Source organism: Mesocricetus auratus, unplaced genomic scaffold, assembly GCF_017639785.1.
Source record: "Mesocricetus auratus isolate SY011 unplaced genomic scaffold, BCM_Maur_2.0 Super-Scaffold_15014, whole genome shotgun sequence".
In the NCBI taxonomy this organism is placed as follows: domain Eukaryota; kingdom Metazoa; phylum Chordata; class Mammalia; order Rodentia; family Cricetidae; genus Mesocricetus; species Mesocricetus auratus.
In genome coordinates, this window is record NW_024429186.1 from 49786447 (window position 1) to 49803180 (window position 16734).

Consider the following 16734-nt stretch of genomic DNA (forward strand, 5'->3'; position numbering starts at 1 on the left):
GAAGACACATCATATCCAAACTTATGGGACAATTTGAAAACAGTGCTAACAGGAAAGTTAATAGCACTAAGTACCCACATGAAGAAACTGGAGAATAGTGACACTAGAGAATTAACAACACAAATGAAAGCCTTAGAATAAAAAGAAACAAACTCACCTGGATGAATGGATGCCAGGAAATAATCAAATTGATTGCTGAAATCAATAAAGTAGAAACTAAGAAAATAATACAAAGAATCAAGGTTCTTCGAGAAAGTCAACAAGATAGACAAACCTTTATCCAAATTTACCAAAAGGCAGAGAGTGAACATGCAAATTAACAAAATCAGAAATGAAAAGGGGACATAACAACGGACAGTGAGGAAATCCAGAGAATCATCAGGTCATACTTTGAAAACCTGTACTCCACATAATATCGAAAATCTAAAGGAAATGGACAATTTCCTACATAGATCACTTACCAAAATTAAATCACGAACAAATAAACTATTTAAATAGACCTATAATTGCTAATGAATTTGAAGCAGCCATCAAAAGTATCCCAACCAAAAAAGCCAATGCACAGATGATTTCAGTACAGAATTCTACCAGAAATTCAAAGAACAGCTAATACCAATTCTCCACAAAGTGTTCCACACATTAGAAGCAGAATGGTGGATGTCAGTTTGGAGGTCTGAGCAATCTATGAGTCTTCTGGTAGTAGATCAGTATTTATCCCTAGTACATGAGTGGACTTTGGGAGCCCACTCAACATAGAGGGTTACCCTCTCAGCCTAGACACACAGGAGATTGTCTAGGCCCTGCTCCAAATGATATGACAGACTTTGAAGATCTCCAATGGAAGGGCTTATCCTCCCTGGGAAGCAGAAAGGACATGGGGTATGAGATCAGTAGGAGTCAGAGAGGTGGGGAGGGAGAGGGGACTGGGATTGACATGTAAAACAAGCTTGTTTCTATTTTAAATAAAAAATACACAAGCAAAATAGAGATTAAATACAAGGATATCAACTTTTTAAGGTGATTCACATTCCATTATCTTGTTTGTGTTTATGTCATAATGTAAAGCTATAAGAAAACAAACCATTGTATTCCTTAGAAACATGGTTTTATTTGTCAATTATAAATAACTAATTCTGAGACAATGGTTGTCCTCCAACTCTGCTTGTCAGCTGAATGTATTGTCACCATATTATAAGTAAAAATAAATAAAAAAGGATAATATGAGATGGAACATGTTTAAATGCCAACAAAAGAGCTGCCTGAAGGAGACTCTGAATATGAACATGAAAAGTTTTACTAAAGTCTAAGATGTGTTATTAAGGAATAAAGCATTGGTTTAGAGGAAGACATGTCAAGTTTGTTTTAGGATATGTTAAGCTTTCAGTGTATGTGAAACATCACAAGCACATATTGAAGCAAGTTTTGGGGTAGTGGAAGACAAGTATCTACCTGGAGAGGGAGTTTCTCAAATAACGAGACGTGTAGAGCAACAGAGTTTGCAATACAAATTCAGAAGCACAAAATGCCACCTAAGGATCTTGAACAAATGAAGTTAGCAGTGGCGCTAGAGTCTCAGGTGATACCAATATTTCTGAGTAAGAGAAGTAAAGACATCTGAGCAGTGAGTTATCTGAGGAAAGAGAACTGAGAGCTGGTGAGATGGCCACCAAGCATCATGTTCAGGGTTTGAGCCCCAGGTTTCATACAGTGTTAGGCGAGAACCATATTCTTGTAAGTTGTCCTGTGACCTGCATGCACACATAGTCACACACGTAATCACACACTCATACACACACATGCACACATGCACAATGATAAACACGAATATAAAAAAATAACCTGGGTCAACTAGTTTAAGTATAAATTTTTTTTTCTGCACACCTAAACACATTTTTCAAGGCATTTGTTTGGTGCATGATATTTCTGTGTCACTAGAGAACATGTTTAGCTATATCACAAAACTACATTGATTTCTGTATACATTTTTGCAGGATCTCTGCTTTAAAAAAGGTAACACAAATCTTTCTTAATACAAGGAAAATCATTCACTGAATCATCAGGGAGACTTAGTGATTAGGCTTCACGTTTTTTTAGAAAAGTGAAGCGTGGTAATTATGTGAGGTGAAGGGAATGTCCATTGTTGCAAAGATTAGTTCACAATACTAATCATAAAGTAGGGTTTTGCTTATTTAGCTGAGGAAAAGGTTATACGTGTAGTTTGTTTAGAATTGAAGTTTGACATGAATGGCAGGATTATTAGCATGATGTCATGGGCACTGTTGTAGATTTCTATCCCCTTTGAGAAATCCAGGCTGGATAGCTGTGTAAAATATTTACTTAGGCTTTCTGTGTAAAGTCACTGAGTGGTATATTGGGTGCATGGTTGTTTTTAAGAATTAAATGATGTTTTTTAAGCAAAAAATAATTTCCTTTCACAATTTAATATCTGAGACAAGAAAATTGATATTGTGATACTTCCCCCATATAGGAAGTCATTAAAGTGCTATTTTGTCATGAAAAATACATTCCTTAGCAGAGGAACTATTTTCAGAGAAGGCAGGGAATTGAGAGATTAGAGAATTCCAAGGACAGTAGCCTGAATTGAGCAGGAGGTTCATTTCTGCTATGAATGTTTGTTCTCTTTACACTACAACAGTTTCATGCAGTGCTTCTGCAATCCTGCTCACCAGGAATTCCTATGGTATTCTGACCAATTCTGAGTTAGAGCTGTCTGCAGCATTCCACATTTACATGTGCTTCTGTGTTAAAACAGCAAGGATGACAACAATTCAGAAACTTCGGCGTTCAGTCTGGCATCTGCAGTTGCTCCATCTATACCAATATTTATGTATATCAGCATAATGATCTGTCACTAGATTCTCTTCTCTAAATTGCTGTAAAACCAGCATTTCATTAGTTGGCTCTTCTTCAGAAGCCCCTTTTATAACAGTGATTCCTGTTGAAGTCTACACAGACTGCCGTGTTTGTTGAATAAACTCAATTATTAACTGTACTGTTCAGAACTTTGCATGATAATCTGCATAACTACTGCCAGAAGTAAGCTTTCCTCCCCTAGAAAGCAAGTGTGCAAAGAAAATGTTATGAATTTTCATTGTTGCCTGTTTGTTTTTACTTCTAGGCATATTCCAATATTATTTTTGAATGCAGTATTTCCTTTATCATTGAGGACAACTCTTGCTAATAATATGATTTAATGCATTACAATGCCATGTATCAGTTCATTCCTTCTGCTTATCACTGGTCTTAGCTAATGACCTCTTCTTTCTTTGCAGGGTGAAACAAAGATCTTAAAGCTAAAAAATCTTCGACCTCAGGACTATGCTAACTACAGCTGTATTGCTTCAGTGAGGAACGTGTGTAATATTCCAGACAAGATGGTGTCATTTAGACTTTCCAATAAAACAGGTACAGAACTGTCAGTGTATTTTATATGTGTGCTATCTGCAAGTAGTTTTTTTTTACAGATTTTTTTATTTAAGTTAGAAATCAGCTTGCTTTACATGTCAATCCCAGCTCCCTCTCCTTCCCATCCTCCACCACACCCCCACCAGTCTCCCCAGCTCTCCCCCCCCAACCCCCGCTCCATTCCCCAGGGAGGGTGAGGCCCTCCATGGGTGATCTCCAGAGTCTGTCATTTCATCCAGGGCAGGGCCTAGACCCTCCTCCATGTGTCCAGGCTGATAGAGCATCTCTCAAAGTGGGATGGGCACCCAAAGTCCATTTGCATGGCAGGGATAAATACTGATCTACTACTCAATGCCCCATAGACTGCCTAGGTCTCCTCACTGACACCCACATTCAGAGGGTTTTTCAAAACCTTTTAACCTTCCAGGCCAGTAGATGGGTACAGATGAAGTGAGTCATCTCTTATATTCCCAGAAATATTTGGCATCCTCTAAACAAGGAGAAATAACAGAAAGAGACTATGTGATGTTACTATGTGTATAATGTAGAAAATTCTAGTATATTAAAATATTATAGTCATCAATTTACAAATCAGCCTACATGCCATTTAAAGAGAATTTTGAAGAGTATTGGATTCCTCATATAAAACTTTATCATCTAATTTTCTGAAAATGTCTTATGGTTACAAGGCTAAATAAAATACTTTTGTATGCTATTTTTCAAATTAAAAATGTAATGGGTAGTTTTATCAAGAAAGTATTTTTGTACAAGGATGAATAATGTGTTTATTGTCTGAAACATACAAACATACATTATTTCTTCTCCAAACAAAAACTGACCAGCAAATTCTAATAAATTTACTTAGTGAAAAGATGGAGTTAAGATTTTATAGAAATAGTTTCCAAAGTATATTTCAACTTTTCTTTTGCATTTGTTCCATTAATTTGTATCTGTTCCAGCAAGTTGCTAAAACTTAAACTGTCTATTCTTTTATTCCTCAAAAAATCTCTTGATATCCCACTGTATGTCAGAATTTATGTGTGTAGGGATGTTGGATAAATGTCCTTGCAGTAGAAAATGCTGTATTAAGCACAGGCTAAAAGTCAGTAAAAGCAAATGAAAAAATAATGTGGGAGAAAAAAGTCAGCTTTACTAATGAATGTATAAAATACTTCATATAAAATGTTTCAGAAAAAAAAGAGAAAAGTAAATTCTAATGGTCTTAAAAAATTAACTTTGTGGCCTCATGCCATTTTTAAGACAAAAAACAGCAAACTGAAAAAATATTAACATGTAAACACTAGCTTTAATATTTTATTCTTACCTTGAAATATATTATGAATTATGCTAACTTTTAATATAATTTTTATACAAATTTAATTTTTAATTTCTAAACATAGCACACAATATATTGTTGTTATTGTAGTATTTTTAGACAATGTATATTTTAGTGATTCTCATTCTGCTTAATTTACTTTTTATATTTTTAAAGGTATTAATTTATTGGTGTCTGTGTATATGAGCAAGAGTGTGAGTGTGAGCACATGTGTGCATTGCACATTTAGAGGAAAAGAGGACAGCTTTTAGTGGACTGTTCTGTCCTTCTACCTTGTTTTAGGGCATAATCTCCTGTTTCTGCTGTTGCAAATGTGAGTTTCTAACTGAGTATTCTGTCTCCTCTTTCTGTCTCATCATAAGAGTGTAGGATTACACAAGTATGCCAACAGATGCTGCTTTCTGTGTGAGTTCAAGGGCTGAACTCTGACTGTCAGGCTTGTGTGACAAATGTGGTGACTTGAAAAACTCTATCTCCAACCCTTAACTTTGTGTGTGTGTGTGTGTGTGTGTGTGTGTGTTTGTGATTGAACTAAGATAATCTGTGGTGTAAAAACAAAACAAAATGGAATTACTTCCTATGCACAGTTGAGTGAAAAAGAACAACTTATTATAGTATCATTTATGTGGTTTTATACATGTATGTTTGTTTTGATCATGTCTTTTCCTATGTTTGTCATGTAGTAAATAGGCTCATACTGACTAAAATAGTCTCTGGAAATTAATCTGAGATTGTATTAAAAAATATTTAAAGACCAAAACTTCAAACATTTTAAACTTAGAATTTTATGTTACAGAAGTCTGTAGTTTTGCTATCTCACAATTCATGGGTTGGGGAATACTGATTGACTCTTATGCTTGAAGAGTTATTTTATTTAGACTGGAGAGTGACCAGCAATTTAATTTTCTTGGAGTTACTGAAAAGAAATTCAAGCTGAATCCAGAGTGTTTTATTAGCTGTAAATAAAGACGTCTTACTTCATCAGCAATATTAGAATGGAAAGTGACACAATTCCTAAAGCCCATTGAAGCAACTGGATTTTTTTGGGTTTATTACTAGAATGACTTTTAATATGAAGAGTGATGGCCGTCTCTTTTTTCACAGAGGGTTTTTTTTGTGCTATACTACAAATGTTCTGCTAAAACTTTCAACATTCTGTTCTTTTTTGTTCCCACACTAATGTATATGATTAAGCAGAAAAGAAACAATATTTTTCTTCTTTATAAATTGTGTTTAGGTAAATAAGCTTGTGTTGGTAGTTACTAAAAATGAGTATTGAAACATTGGGAAATAATTGGGATTGTGGTACTTTTTTAAGTCTTCCAACAACTGCAATTAAACCTGACCTTTGACACTGTCAGACCATTTAGGTGTGCTTTGCCTTCTTCCCCATCTGGTTGTGCTCGGATTTGGCAAGGTTTGTGTGTTTCAAATAGATGAAACCATAGTAAATCCCCAAGTGCATTGGCAGTAGAGTCAGCTCAGGCCATCTCCATGCAAGCAGATCTGTAAAATAGTAGGTGCCAAAAAGCCCCATCTAATGTTCTTCTTACTTGAAAGAGATGCATGAAAATCAAGGACAGAATCACGTGACATCAGTGTTCTGTTATAAACTGTGGAGTACACACAAAATATTAAACTCTCTTTTGTAACATATTATGGAAAACCTGTACACTCTAAAAAGACAGAAAAGTATATTCTGAATATTGCAATAGGTTTCCTTAATGTCCTCCGTAACAAAAATGTTACATTCCTATAAAATGGAAATTTGGTTATTTTTGTCCTGACAAAGGACAGACAATAGACAAGTGTAAGTTTACTCTGAACAAACATGCAATGAAAATCTCTGTGGTCATTTAAACTTGTTAATGAGGATCAATCAGAAGGCCTTTTGGCACAATGATCAAATGACCCAGTGAGATGATACAGAAACAATAGCTTCATTGATAACTGTTCTTCAATGTTCTTGTACCACAGCAGTTTCACCATGAGTAGAATCCTGGGTCCATTCTACACCTGCTGAAGCAGGACTTTGATGTGAGACCTAGGAATATAGACACTGAAAGAAATTTGTTTTGGATATCAAGATAATGTCTACGTTATCATAGTACTTTAGTGAATTCCTTCCATTCGCTGCATATGAGCTTTTGTTAAAGAAATCAAGTTGCCAGTGTAGTGTCCAGGAATTCATTTTAAATGTCAGAATCACCTACACATTAACCAACAATGGAGTTTCTTGACTTTCTCAGAATGAATTGGCCTTGCAGTTCAGTTCTCTATCCAGTTAAGGAAAGTATTCGATATTTTTTTCGTCCTCAGTGATGTCATACTATAAAAATGTGTCTTGTCACATATTATGCACTTAGGCTTCCTAACCCTGTTATAACCATTTATATCACTTTATATATAAATTATAAAGTTACATATTTACTTATTCCTGTCACTGACACTGACCAAGTGACACAGTCCTGTGGCCAAGTCCAGGGATTGATGGTTTTATTTCATTTTGAAGAAACATTGCATTAGTTCTTTTCTAGTAAGCTGTTGGTGTAGCTTTATTTTTCATAGTTGATTAAAATAAATTCACTCAGATTTGTACATTTATAACCTCAATAAATATATGTGTATTTTGAAATGATCATAATTATTCTAACTAAGAAATTATTTGAAATATGCACCTTCAACATAAGGGTACACAGGAATTATGATAAATTTTTCATTTATTTTAATGTATTTCAAGCACGTATATGTTGATGTCTCATGATTTCAATGGCAAATAAGAATTAAGTAGGTTACCTATATTAGGATGAAAAACATGTTTTGTACCTGCCTGTGAGGTGATGATGAAGCATAGAAAGTAGAAAGAAACAAGACAGGTGGGGCTAATTTTACTTAATTATATAGATCCCTTGATTTAGTCTACACAGTCTCAGCATTTATAAAAATTACCTAATTAAGATGCCTTCCCTAAATGTGGGTTACATCCAGAAAGGAATGTGTTACAGAAGTGGCACTGAGTAAACAAGTTGGGAACTCCCATGTTTCCACCGTCTCCTAATTTCTCCTCCTTCTACTCCTCCCTCACCTCCCTCTTCCTTCACCTCCTTACGCACCTCCTCACCTCTTTCCCTCTTGACTCTCTCTTCTCTCTCTCATACTCTTCAGCCTGTCTTCATCAATTTTCACAGAAGAAACAGATTTTTACAAAGCTCCCTTTCTTTTGTTTTCTGCTATTATTTAGTGCAACTTGGAACTCAGTCACAGTCACATGCTGTTGAGAACCGCAATATAAAACTTATCATTGTTCTCTTCATGATGGTCTCCTATGATTAGAGGAATGTAGTGTACATGCTATCAGAAACAAAATATAATTTAATCATACGAACATGATAGCCAAAGTTATAAAACAAAATATAAAAACAATTCTTTGTATATAATGCACATTACCAGTGATGCAAATTTAGGGTAAAGAGAAATGAGTATTGGAAATTTTGCTCTTACAGATAAAAACTGACCTTAGCCAATTTCCTTAGCCTTATTTTTTTTCCTAAGTTACTGTATTTATCTGGGCATCACAGAATCTAAGTGATAATTATTACTGATTAGAATCTGGGCATTTTAACATATCAACAGCCATTTTTATTAGAAAGATTGATTTTGTGAGATGAACATACAGCAGATATTATGATACCCTGGACCAGCCTGCATGGGCTGCATTAGCATGATGTCACAGACCAGAAGGCAAAAACAACGGAAATGCATATTCTCATGGTTCTAGCCGCTACAAATTGCAGGATCAAAGTGACACCACAGTTGGTTTCTGTCAGGAGCTGTCTCCCTGAGTTGTCATGGCTTCTCTATCACTGTGTAGCTACATAGCTTTTCCTCTGTCTTACATGGAATGAAATACCTGTACACTTCTTATTCATGTAAAGACATTCTTCCTTAGATCAGAGTCACACTTATTATATATTATCTAACTTTTTATTTATTCCTATTGGTTCATTTCAAAATAGAATTCTATTGTGATTCTTTTCCATTTAAAAATATTTTACATAGCAACTCCAGTTCCCCCACCCTCCCCTTTTCCTACCCTCCACTACCCACCCTTCCCACCACTCCATCCACTCCTCAGGATGGGTAAGGACTTCCTTGTAGAGTCAACAAAGTTTGGCATGCCAAGTTGAGGCAGGACCAAGTCCCTCCCCACTGTATCATGGCTAAGCAAATATCTCACCATAGGGAGTAAGCTCCAACAAAAGCCAGTTGGTGCCCCAGGATGTGCCACTGCCATCCCCCCACTCCTTAATCAAACTATTATTGTGATTCTTGATATCCCTATATACTTTGTTTTGGGAAAATAGAAAGACAGCAATTCTAAGGGACGAAGGAAGGTTAAGCCTCAAGAGAAATAGACACTATTTTTTCTGTTACCTTCATTATTTTCTAAAAGCAGGCTCAAAATGCTAATGACACTATTACCTGACAGTGAAGTATAGATAGCAATTTCTGTCCCACCCAGTCTTGCAGCCATTCAGTCCCAAATAAACACACAGAGGCTTATACTAGTTATAAGCTGCTTGACCTATTGCTCAGGCTTATTGCTAACAAGCGCTCACAACTTAAATTAACCCATAATTCTTATCTATGTTTATCCATGTGTCTTGGTACCTTTTTTCAGGAACGTTCTCATCTTGCTTCCTCTGTGTCTGCCTTTCCTCTTCCCAGAATTCTCCTAGTCTGGTAGCCCCACTTATACTTCCTCCCTGGCTAATAGCCAATCAACATTTTATTAAACCAATACAAGTGACAAATCTTTATAGTTAACAAGAGCATTATCCCACATCAGTAAAGTATGTATTTTTCAGGTTATATATTTTTTACTTCTAAATTTAGTATATGAAATACTAGTGAAACTTTTGACTTTTGTGTTTTCAACATTTGAACCCTTAGATATTTGAGTAAGTAATTGATGTTAATGAGAATCAAAAGCCTTTACAAGTATAGATGCTTATGTTTAATAGTAAATGTTGTTAGACTGTTTTTTGAGTATGGCATGTTTTCCTGGTAGGGCATGTTGTTTGACACCCACAACCTCAGTGTTCAAAAGGCTTAGGCTGGAGGATTATGAAGAGTTTGAAGCTAGTCTGAACAATGTAATGCATACCAAACAATGAAAAACTAAGGATAAAGCCTTGTGTCTCTCAACAGGATCCCCATGGGTTAGGGTGTTGTCCAAAGAACTTTTTTATAAGTGTTTTGATTCAGAAATTTAGGGTGAAAATTCTGGTTTTGTAAGTTTAGGGACATTAATTGGCTTCTGTTTTAAACTTCTTATAATTAAGGATAACTAAAGCAAAAAGTTACCTCATTGCTTGCTTTTAAAAGTAATAAATCTAAATATATAAAACATAAAAGTATTTGGCACATAAAATATTCAGTAAGTCCTATTTTTAATAGGATTTATAATTTAAATAATAGGAGAATAGATATGCTCACAATCATCATTCAAGTTAAGTTGATGAAGAATTCCCTGACTCACTTCTTTCAGTCACCAATGACTAATCTGGAAAAGGTTTATTATGATTGTGTTCATTATCAATGGACTACTCTTTTACAAATAACAAATGATGGTTTTCACAAAGAAATCTATGGAAATTAATGCTTATGCTGGATATATTTGTATGTGGCCTATTATTGCCTGAATTCTTTAATATAAATATAAAATATGGCTTCTTGAAATAGCTTAGTTTGTATGGCCAACAGAAAATAAACTCAAAATATATGCTATTTTCTCTCATTTTTACCCCATAGATCCTTTGCAGACACGCATTTTAGGTTTTTTGTTGTTGTTGTTTCATTTTTGATTTTTGGTCATTTTAGTTTTTTGATACAGAGTCCTGGAACACATTTTATAGACCAGGCTGGCCCCAAACTCACATAGATCATAGATCTGTCTACCTCGGACTCCAGAGTGCTGGGATTAAAGGTGTGTGCCACCACCACCCAGTCTCAGTTTAGTATATTTATGTGATTCCAGAGTGTGAAAATGAGTGGGTCTCTGTATCAGTAACTGTTCCTTGTGCCCTTTCTTGAGCTGTCTTTCTTTGATTTTTTTTGCCCCCTCCCAATGTGTTTGATTTTGTTCTCCCATACTATATTTTATTTTATTATTATCTCTTAGGTGCCTGTTTGTTTTCTACTGAGACCAAAAGAGGGTAGACGTGGATGATGGGGAGGTGGGGAGGAACTAGGAGGAGTATCAGAAGGGAAAACTATAATCAGGATACATTATGTGAGAAAACAAAATCTATTTACAATAAAAGAGAAAAAAAGGAGTTTGTAAACCCAATAGAGGAAACTCATAAGGTTGTCGATACACACTAGATCTAAGTGCTTTCTCATTTCCTAAGGTAATCAAACTTAAATGCTATCCCGACTCACTAATGCAAGTTCAGATATAGGGAAAATATAGATGATGGCTTTACCATCAATTGGGAAGAAAAGTAATGACCATTATGGGGTTTCAACTTTGCTCTTCCTGAGAGTTTCCACAGCAACAAGATGACCCAGATTTTCCAAAATTCCATTACCATAGTAACAGAAAGTTTGCAAGTTGCTCAGCTCTTCCTCTACCTTTGTATTATGTTGTCCTTCCAATGAATTTTTTACATTCCTGATATTCAAGCTGATTTTGAGATTGTAAAGTCTTCTGTAAAGCATCCCTCATCAACTTTCTCAGAAGATACAATATTCATAAAATGGATGGCAGAGAAAAAACAAGGTCAAGGAAGCTTTGTTAATCAAATGAAGGCCAACAATAATAGACATCTTGAAGCAGAAACAGATGCTATGAATGTTCTATCAAAGTAGTATGAATATTTTCAAGCATCATCAAATAATCTGTTTGTAAAGACATCTAAAATTGTGGTTATTTGTTATATGTCTCCAGTGTAACTTTCTTAATTAATCATGCTACTTTAATTTTAATTTAATTATAACAAGACATTATCTTAAGTTGGGGGGGTGCTCCTTGTGTTCCAAGGTACACATGTTTGGGTCAGAGAATAGTTTGCAGGAGTTGGTTCTCTTCTCCCACCACTTAGGACCCAGGAATAGAATTCTGTCAGGCTTGTCAGAAAGTGCCTTTAAATGTTGAGCAATTCACCTGGTCACAAAGCATCCTTTATAACAAAAACCTTCAGGAACTTATACCATTCTATTTAATAATTTTGTTTCACTGATTTAGAGAGGTAAATTAAGCACCATTTTTAAAACCTAAGGATATTACTTTATATTTTAACACTGAAGTTTGTAGAGTATGGTATGGGTTTTTTACAAGTTTCCAGTTTTTAAAAAAACCTTTAAAAAGTCATGTCTGCCTGCTGGTCATTAAAACTACACTTTAGATTGCGGCTTCTGTTGCTGAGACACAGTCTCCTAACCCTTGCCCCCATGGCAGTAAAGACAGTCTAGTCCTTTAAGCCTGGGCTTTATCAGTTCATAGAATCTTTTCATCAGCTGGGGAATTGAGAGCAGAAAATGAAGTAGGGGTGGGGAAAGAAAAGGGAAGGAAAAAAACAGAAAATAGATAGATGATAGACAGATAGACAGACAGACAAATATATCTATGACATCAATTTGTGTTAAGGATAGTTTAAAAACTCTCTGCCATGGGTTCTGTACTATAAACACACACCCCACATTCAAGTCTTTATATACCTTAACATTTTCAACTTAAAGATAGTAGGAAACATCAATTTAAATTATAGAAAATAAAAATAAAAGCGGTGTATTTACATTCTTCATAACACCGGATTGATTTTCCCCCAAATCATGCTATTTTCCCAAAGACAACAAATAAGGTAAATTCACAAGTTACAGTTATAAAATATAAAGACAAAAATATTTTTGAAGCTCATGCATTTCTGTACCATTGATATTTATTTTTTCAAGATTCATCAAGGGGAATGAACACAACCTGTCAAATGATTTGTCTCCCCCTTCTAGCTATTATAGTTAGTTAGTTACAGTATTCAAGAATGACGATTTGCATGCTAACACACAGTTCAATAGGGCTGAAACTCACTTATTCATCTCATGCAAACATTCATAGAGACAATCCCAGTGACCCCAGTGTATTGTCAGAATTATGTCACTGGGAACCATCAGAAAACCAGAAGTTGCCACAGAAAGTTTAGTTATTGGAGTAGAAAGAAAGTCTGTTTTATTTTCCTCTTTCCGTATCTCAAATTGCATGGATATTTTTTTTCTGTTTGTTGGAGACGTGAATGTTTTAATTCCTAAATGGGAAATTACTGAAATGCTGGGATTATCTATTTTTAAAGAAGCAGTTAATTTAAAATTACTGGGCAACTTCTGGTTTCCTGAGGGGTTTGAGAATTTTTAGTATTACTGACTCTGATAAGGAGATGCAAAACTTCCTTTAGTTATGTATAGCTGGTCTTGTTGTCTGTTCTTTTGATGCCTTGGACTCTGAAATTCACTGATTTTTAAAAAAATCTTATAGTTCTGAGAAAACCAGAACAATATATTCTCCCAGTAATGTAATCTCCTATCCAGAAAATTTCTATATGAATACTTCCTATGTGTTGTTGTTTACTTTCTTTCTTCCTTTCTTCTTTCTCCTCCCTCCCTGTTATCCTCCCTCCCTCCCTCCCTTCCTTCCTTCTGTCTATTTTTGTTGTTTTGAGTGATTCTTTTGTCCTTTTGTAGTTTTTTTTGTTTGGGTTTTTGTTTTTTGTATATACAGTTTCTCAGTGTAGTCCCCACTGGTAAGTAACATGCAAATGACTATGTAGACCACCCATTGTCAGTGCTGGCTCATAAAAAGAATTAATCAGTTCTACATGATAAAGCATCTATTTGACAGAGCTGGTGTGATTCTATCCATCCCTATAGTGTGGCGATTTTTATCAATTCCTTCAACTTTTTGGACTTGTTTAGCTGCTAAATTATATTGATAATGTGATCAGTCAAATAAAGATTGATTAGAAAAATGTAATATGTTTTGCTTTTATTTATTAAGGTAACAGTAGCACCGAAAAGTTTTAGTGGAAATAAGTGTCAAGAAATGATGTAGAACTGTCGAGTGATCCTTGAGCCTTAAGATCCTCGCACGCAAAGTGAAAACTTACAGAATTTGATAATATTAATACCTGATTTTTTGTTCTATTATACAAGGAATTTATATTACCATCCCAAAGAAAAGTGGCCAACAAATACCTTTTGAGTTAAATGCATATTTGAAGGTATCTTTGTAAATAGCGTTTTCTCAGTGACTCTCATTCAGAACTCTCTCAGGGAAGTGTTACTCCTACAGAGAAGATTCATGACTGCTCACTGTCCTTTTCCACCCATAAGGCATTCAGAGCATCAATTTTCCTGAGGAATTGTATTTCATTATATATATTGTGCAGATGATTGAGATTATATGCAAACTGTGCAAACAGTTGGAAAATCACAATGATGGAAGGAAAGAAATGTCATCCAGAATGCCATCCTGCCCAAGGTTTCTTTCTTCTGTTTATTCAGTTGTTTGTTTGTGAAAAGTATCAAAGATTCAACCTACCAATCTTTACTTCCCGCAGAAATATTAGATCCCAGCTATTTTTTAGCTACTTATGTACATAACTGGAAAAATAACAAAAATGTTAAAATCTATATATTCATCAAATGCAAACTCCCTAATACTCACATGAAGCATGATTAATAACTTATCTAATGTTTTGATTTCTGTGATAGAGAAAGTCAAACATGTTCTCAAAGTTTCTTGTAGTCAGTCATCCCAAACAATCAGTTATACATAAAACTGTCAAATTTATTTCTTACCAAAATTTGGATTAATATTTCACCAAAAAAACCCTTATAAAATATGTTTTCCAAACTAAAGATGAGTCAAAATTCAAACGGTTTTCATTTTAGTGAGCCAGGAATATATTTTCTACCTTAATAAACTGACATGATGAAATATATATAATTTTGTTGGCTTTATACTAAATATTTGTGTTTTCCAGACTAACATGGCTTTATGTGGTAATGGGATCTCTGTTAAACACACCCATGTGCCTACCAAAACTCAGTGTTTATTGATCTCTGTCTCTCTATCTTTGTGTGTATGTGTGTGTCTGTGTGTTTGTGTGTGTCTGTGTGTGTGTTTAGTTTCTATGATTATTTTAATTAAGCTGAAAAGACCATATTCAAGGCATTGTATACCCCAGTATACACCGCATAAAAGGAAAGGGATAAGGAAGGCTGGGAAATAATGGGCAGGAAGAGCATCAAACACCTGTACATCACTTCATTGATTGTAAGTCAGGGTACCATTTTTTATTTCATAGTGTGGCACCTATTTCTCAAAGCACAACAATTTTTCCAGCTATTCCCTTAATTCCTGGCTTTGGCAAAGTCTTAAAAGCTATGCTTTTATTTATTGAGGGAAAATAAAAGCATGTTCTTGCTGCTGCTGCTCTATTGCTTTAGAAAATAGGCTTGTCCAATTGTTCCGTAATATGCTTTAGTTCGTGTAGTGGATGACAACACTTTCTGCCAATTCTTTTCAGTTACTCTGCTTGAGTTGCTGTGTTGTGCTTAGGGTTAGGTTTAGGTTTAGGTTTAGGGTTAGGTTTAGGGTTAGGTTTAGGGTTAGGGTTAGGGCATGCTGTTGACTGATGATTCAGTGACATTAATCTCCAATAAAGCTATCGATATAGATTACTGATAGATACACAGGTATTTGTTCCTTGTCACCTTGCCTTTTATCTCTGTTAGTGGGACTTGATAGGAGATTGGAAAATTATCAAGACAACTAGACATAGAATGTTTAACATATATAAATGGGACATCTTGAAATTATTCCTTAGGTGTCTACTTTAGTAACATTGTTTAATATGGACACAGGTATATATATATATATATATATATATATATATATATATATATAGAGAGAGAGAGAGAGAGAGAGAGAGAGAGGTATTCATTATAATAGATTACATATTAGTCCAAAGTTTGTTTGGTAACTATTTAAATCAATGTGTATAGTCATTGTATATCAATGTAACATATATGTCAATCAATACATGTGAGTTTTAAAATTTGAAAACCTGCTGTATTAAAAACAGCAGTAAATATTTGCTCTGCTAATTAATCTGATAAGAATGGGAAATGTAGTTTGTCTAAAATTATATATTAAATGTGCTGCAACTAGAATGTGAAAATTTTTCTTTATAGTAACTTTGGGAAATGATATGCATACAAAATATTGTCTACATGAATTATATAGAGAGGAAGTGAATTAAAAAGTGATTTAATGTTTCATTGGCTAATAGTATTGAGATAATTTTATTGTTCTTTACTTTTTCTTAAGCAACATTCCATTTTGTAAAGCTTATATTTTTCCTCTGTGTATGGACACTACTGTCTCATTTATTTGAAAACTAAGTACCTTACTTTATCACATAGAAGCACTGTTCTAAAACACAGAACAATATATGTAAATATTCTGTCTGAAGTCCCAAGATAAGAGCTACTTAATTGTAGACTTGAATAGACTCATTTGAACTAGACTTGTAATAACAGTATTAGGCAGTAGTTAGTATTTTCATCAAGGCAACATGATACTTTAGTGACATGGACTACACAGTCCATAGTTTAAAACTGCCACCTTACCCAGTGAAAAACACAACTTTGTGACTTTGTAGCCCAATCCATTAAAGTGACTCAACATAAATATAAAACTTGGAATCACAGTCTACTCTTTGGTAGTTTTGGGTTTCTATAATACCTCTTGTAAATGTGTTTCATTTAATTTTGGGGGCAAAAGATAAAGAAGATATCTTTACCCTTACATTTTATGTATGTGTGAACATGTATATTGATACATATTATTGATGACTATAAGTATAGTGATGCACTGCAGATCTGTAATGGTTATTCATTTTGCTTAGCTAACA

At 34.6% G+C, this 16734-nt stretch overlaps 1 protein-coding gene across 3 annotated transcripts in view; it reads left to right on the forward strand.

Moving 5' to 3' along the window:
* Positions 1 to 16734, forward strand: part of Mdga2 (MAM domain containing glycosylphosphatidylinositol anchor 2) — an 819241-nt gene that overhangs the window by 525944 nt on the left and 276563 nt on the right. For all 3 annotated transcript variants that reach the window (XR_005876310.1, XR_005876311.1, XM_005072803.3), the window contains exon 5: positions 3294 to 3426. Coding sequence is in view for 1 of the 3 variants with exons in the window: in XM_005072803.3 (XP_005072860.1) it covers positions 3294 to 3426 (133 nt within the window). In the remaining 2 variants the exon portion in view is untranslated. The remainder of the gene's footprint in view (positions 1 to 3293; positions 3427 to 16734) is intronic.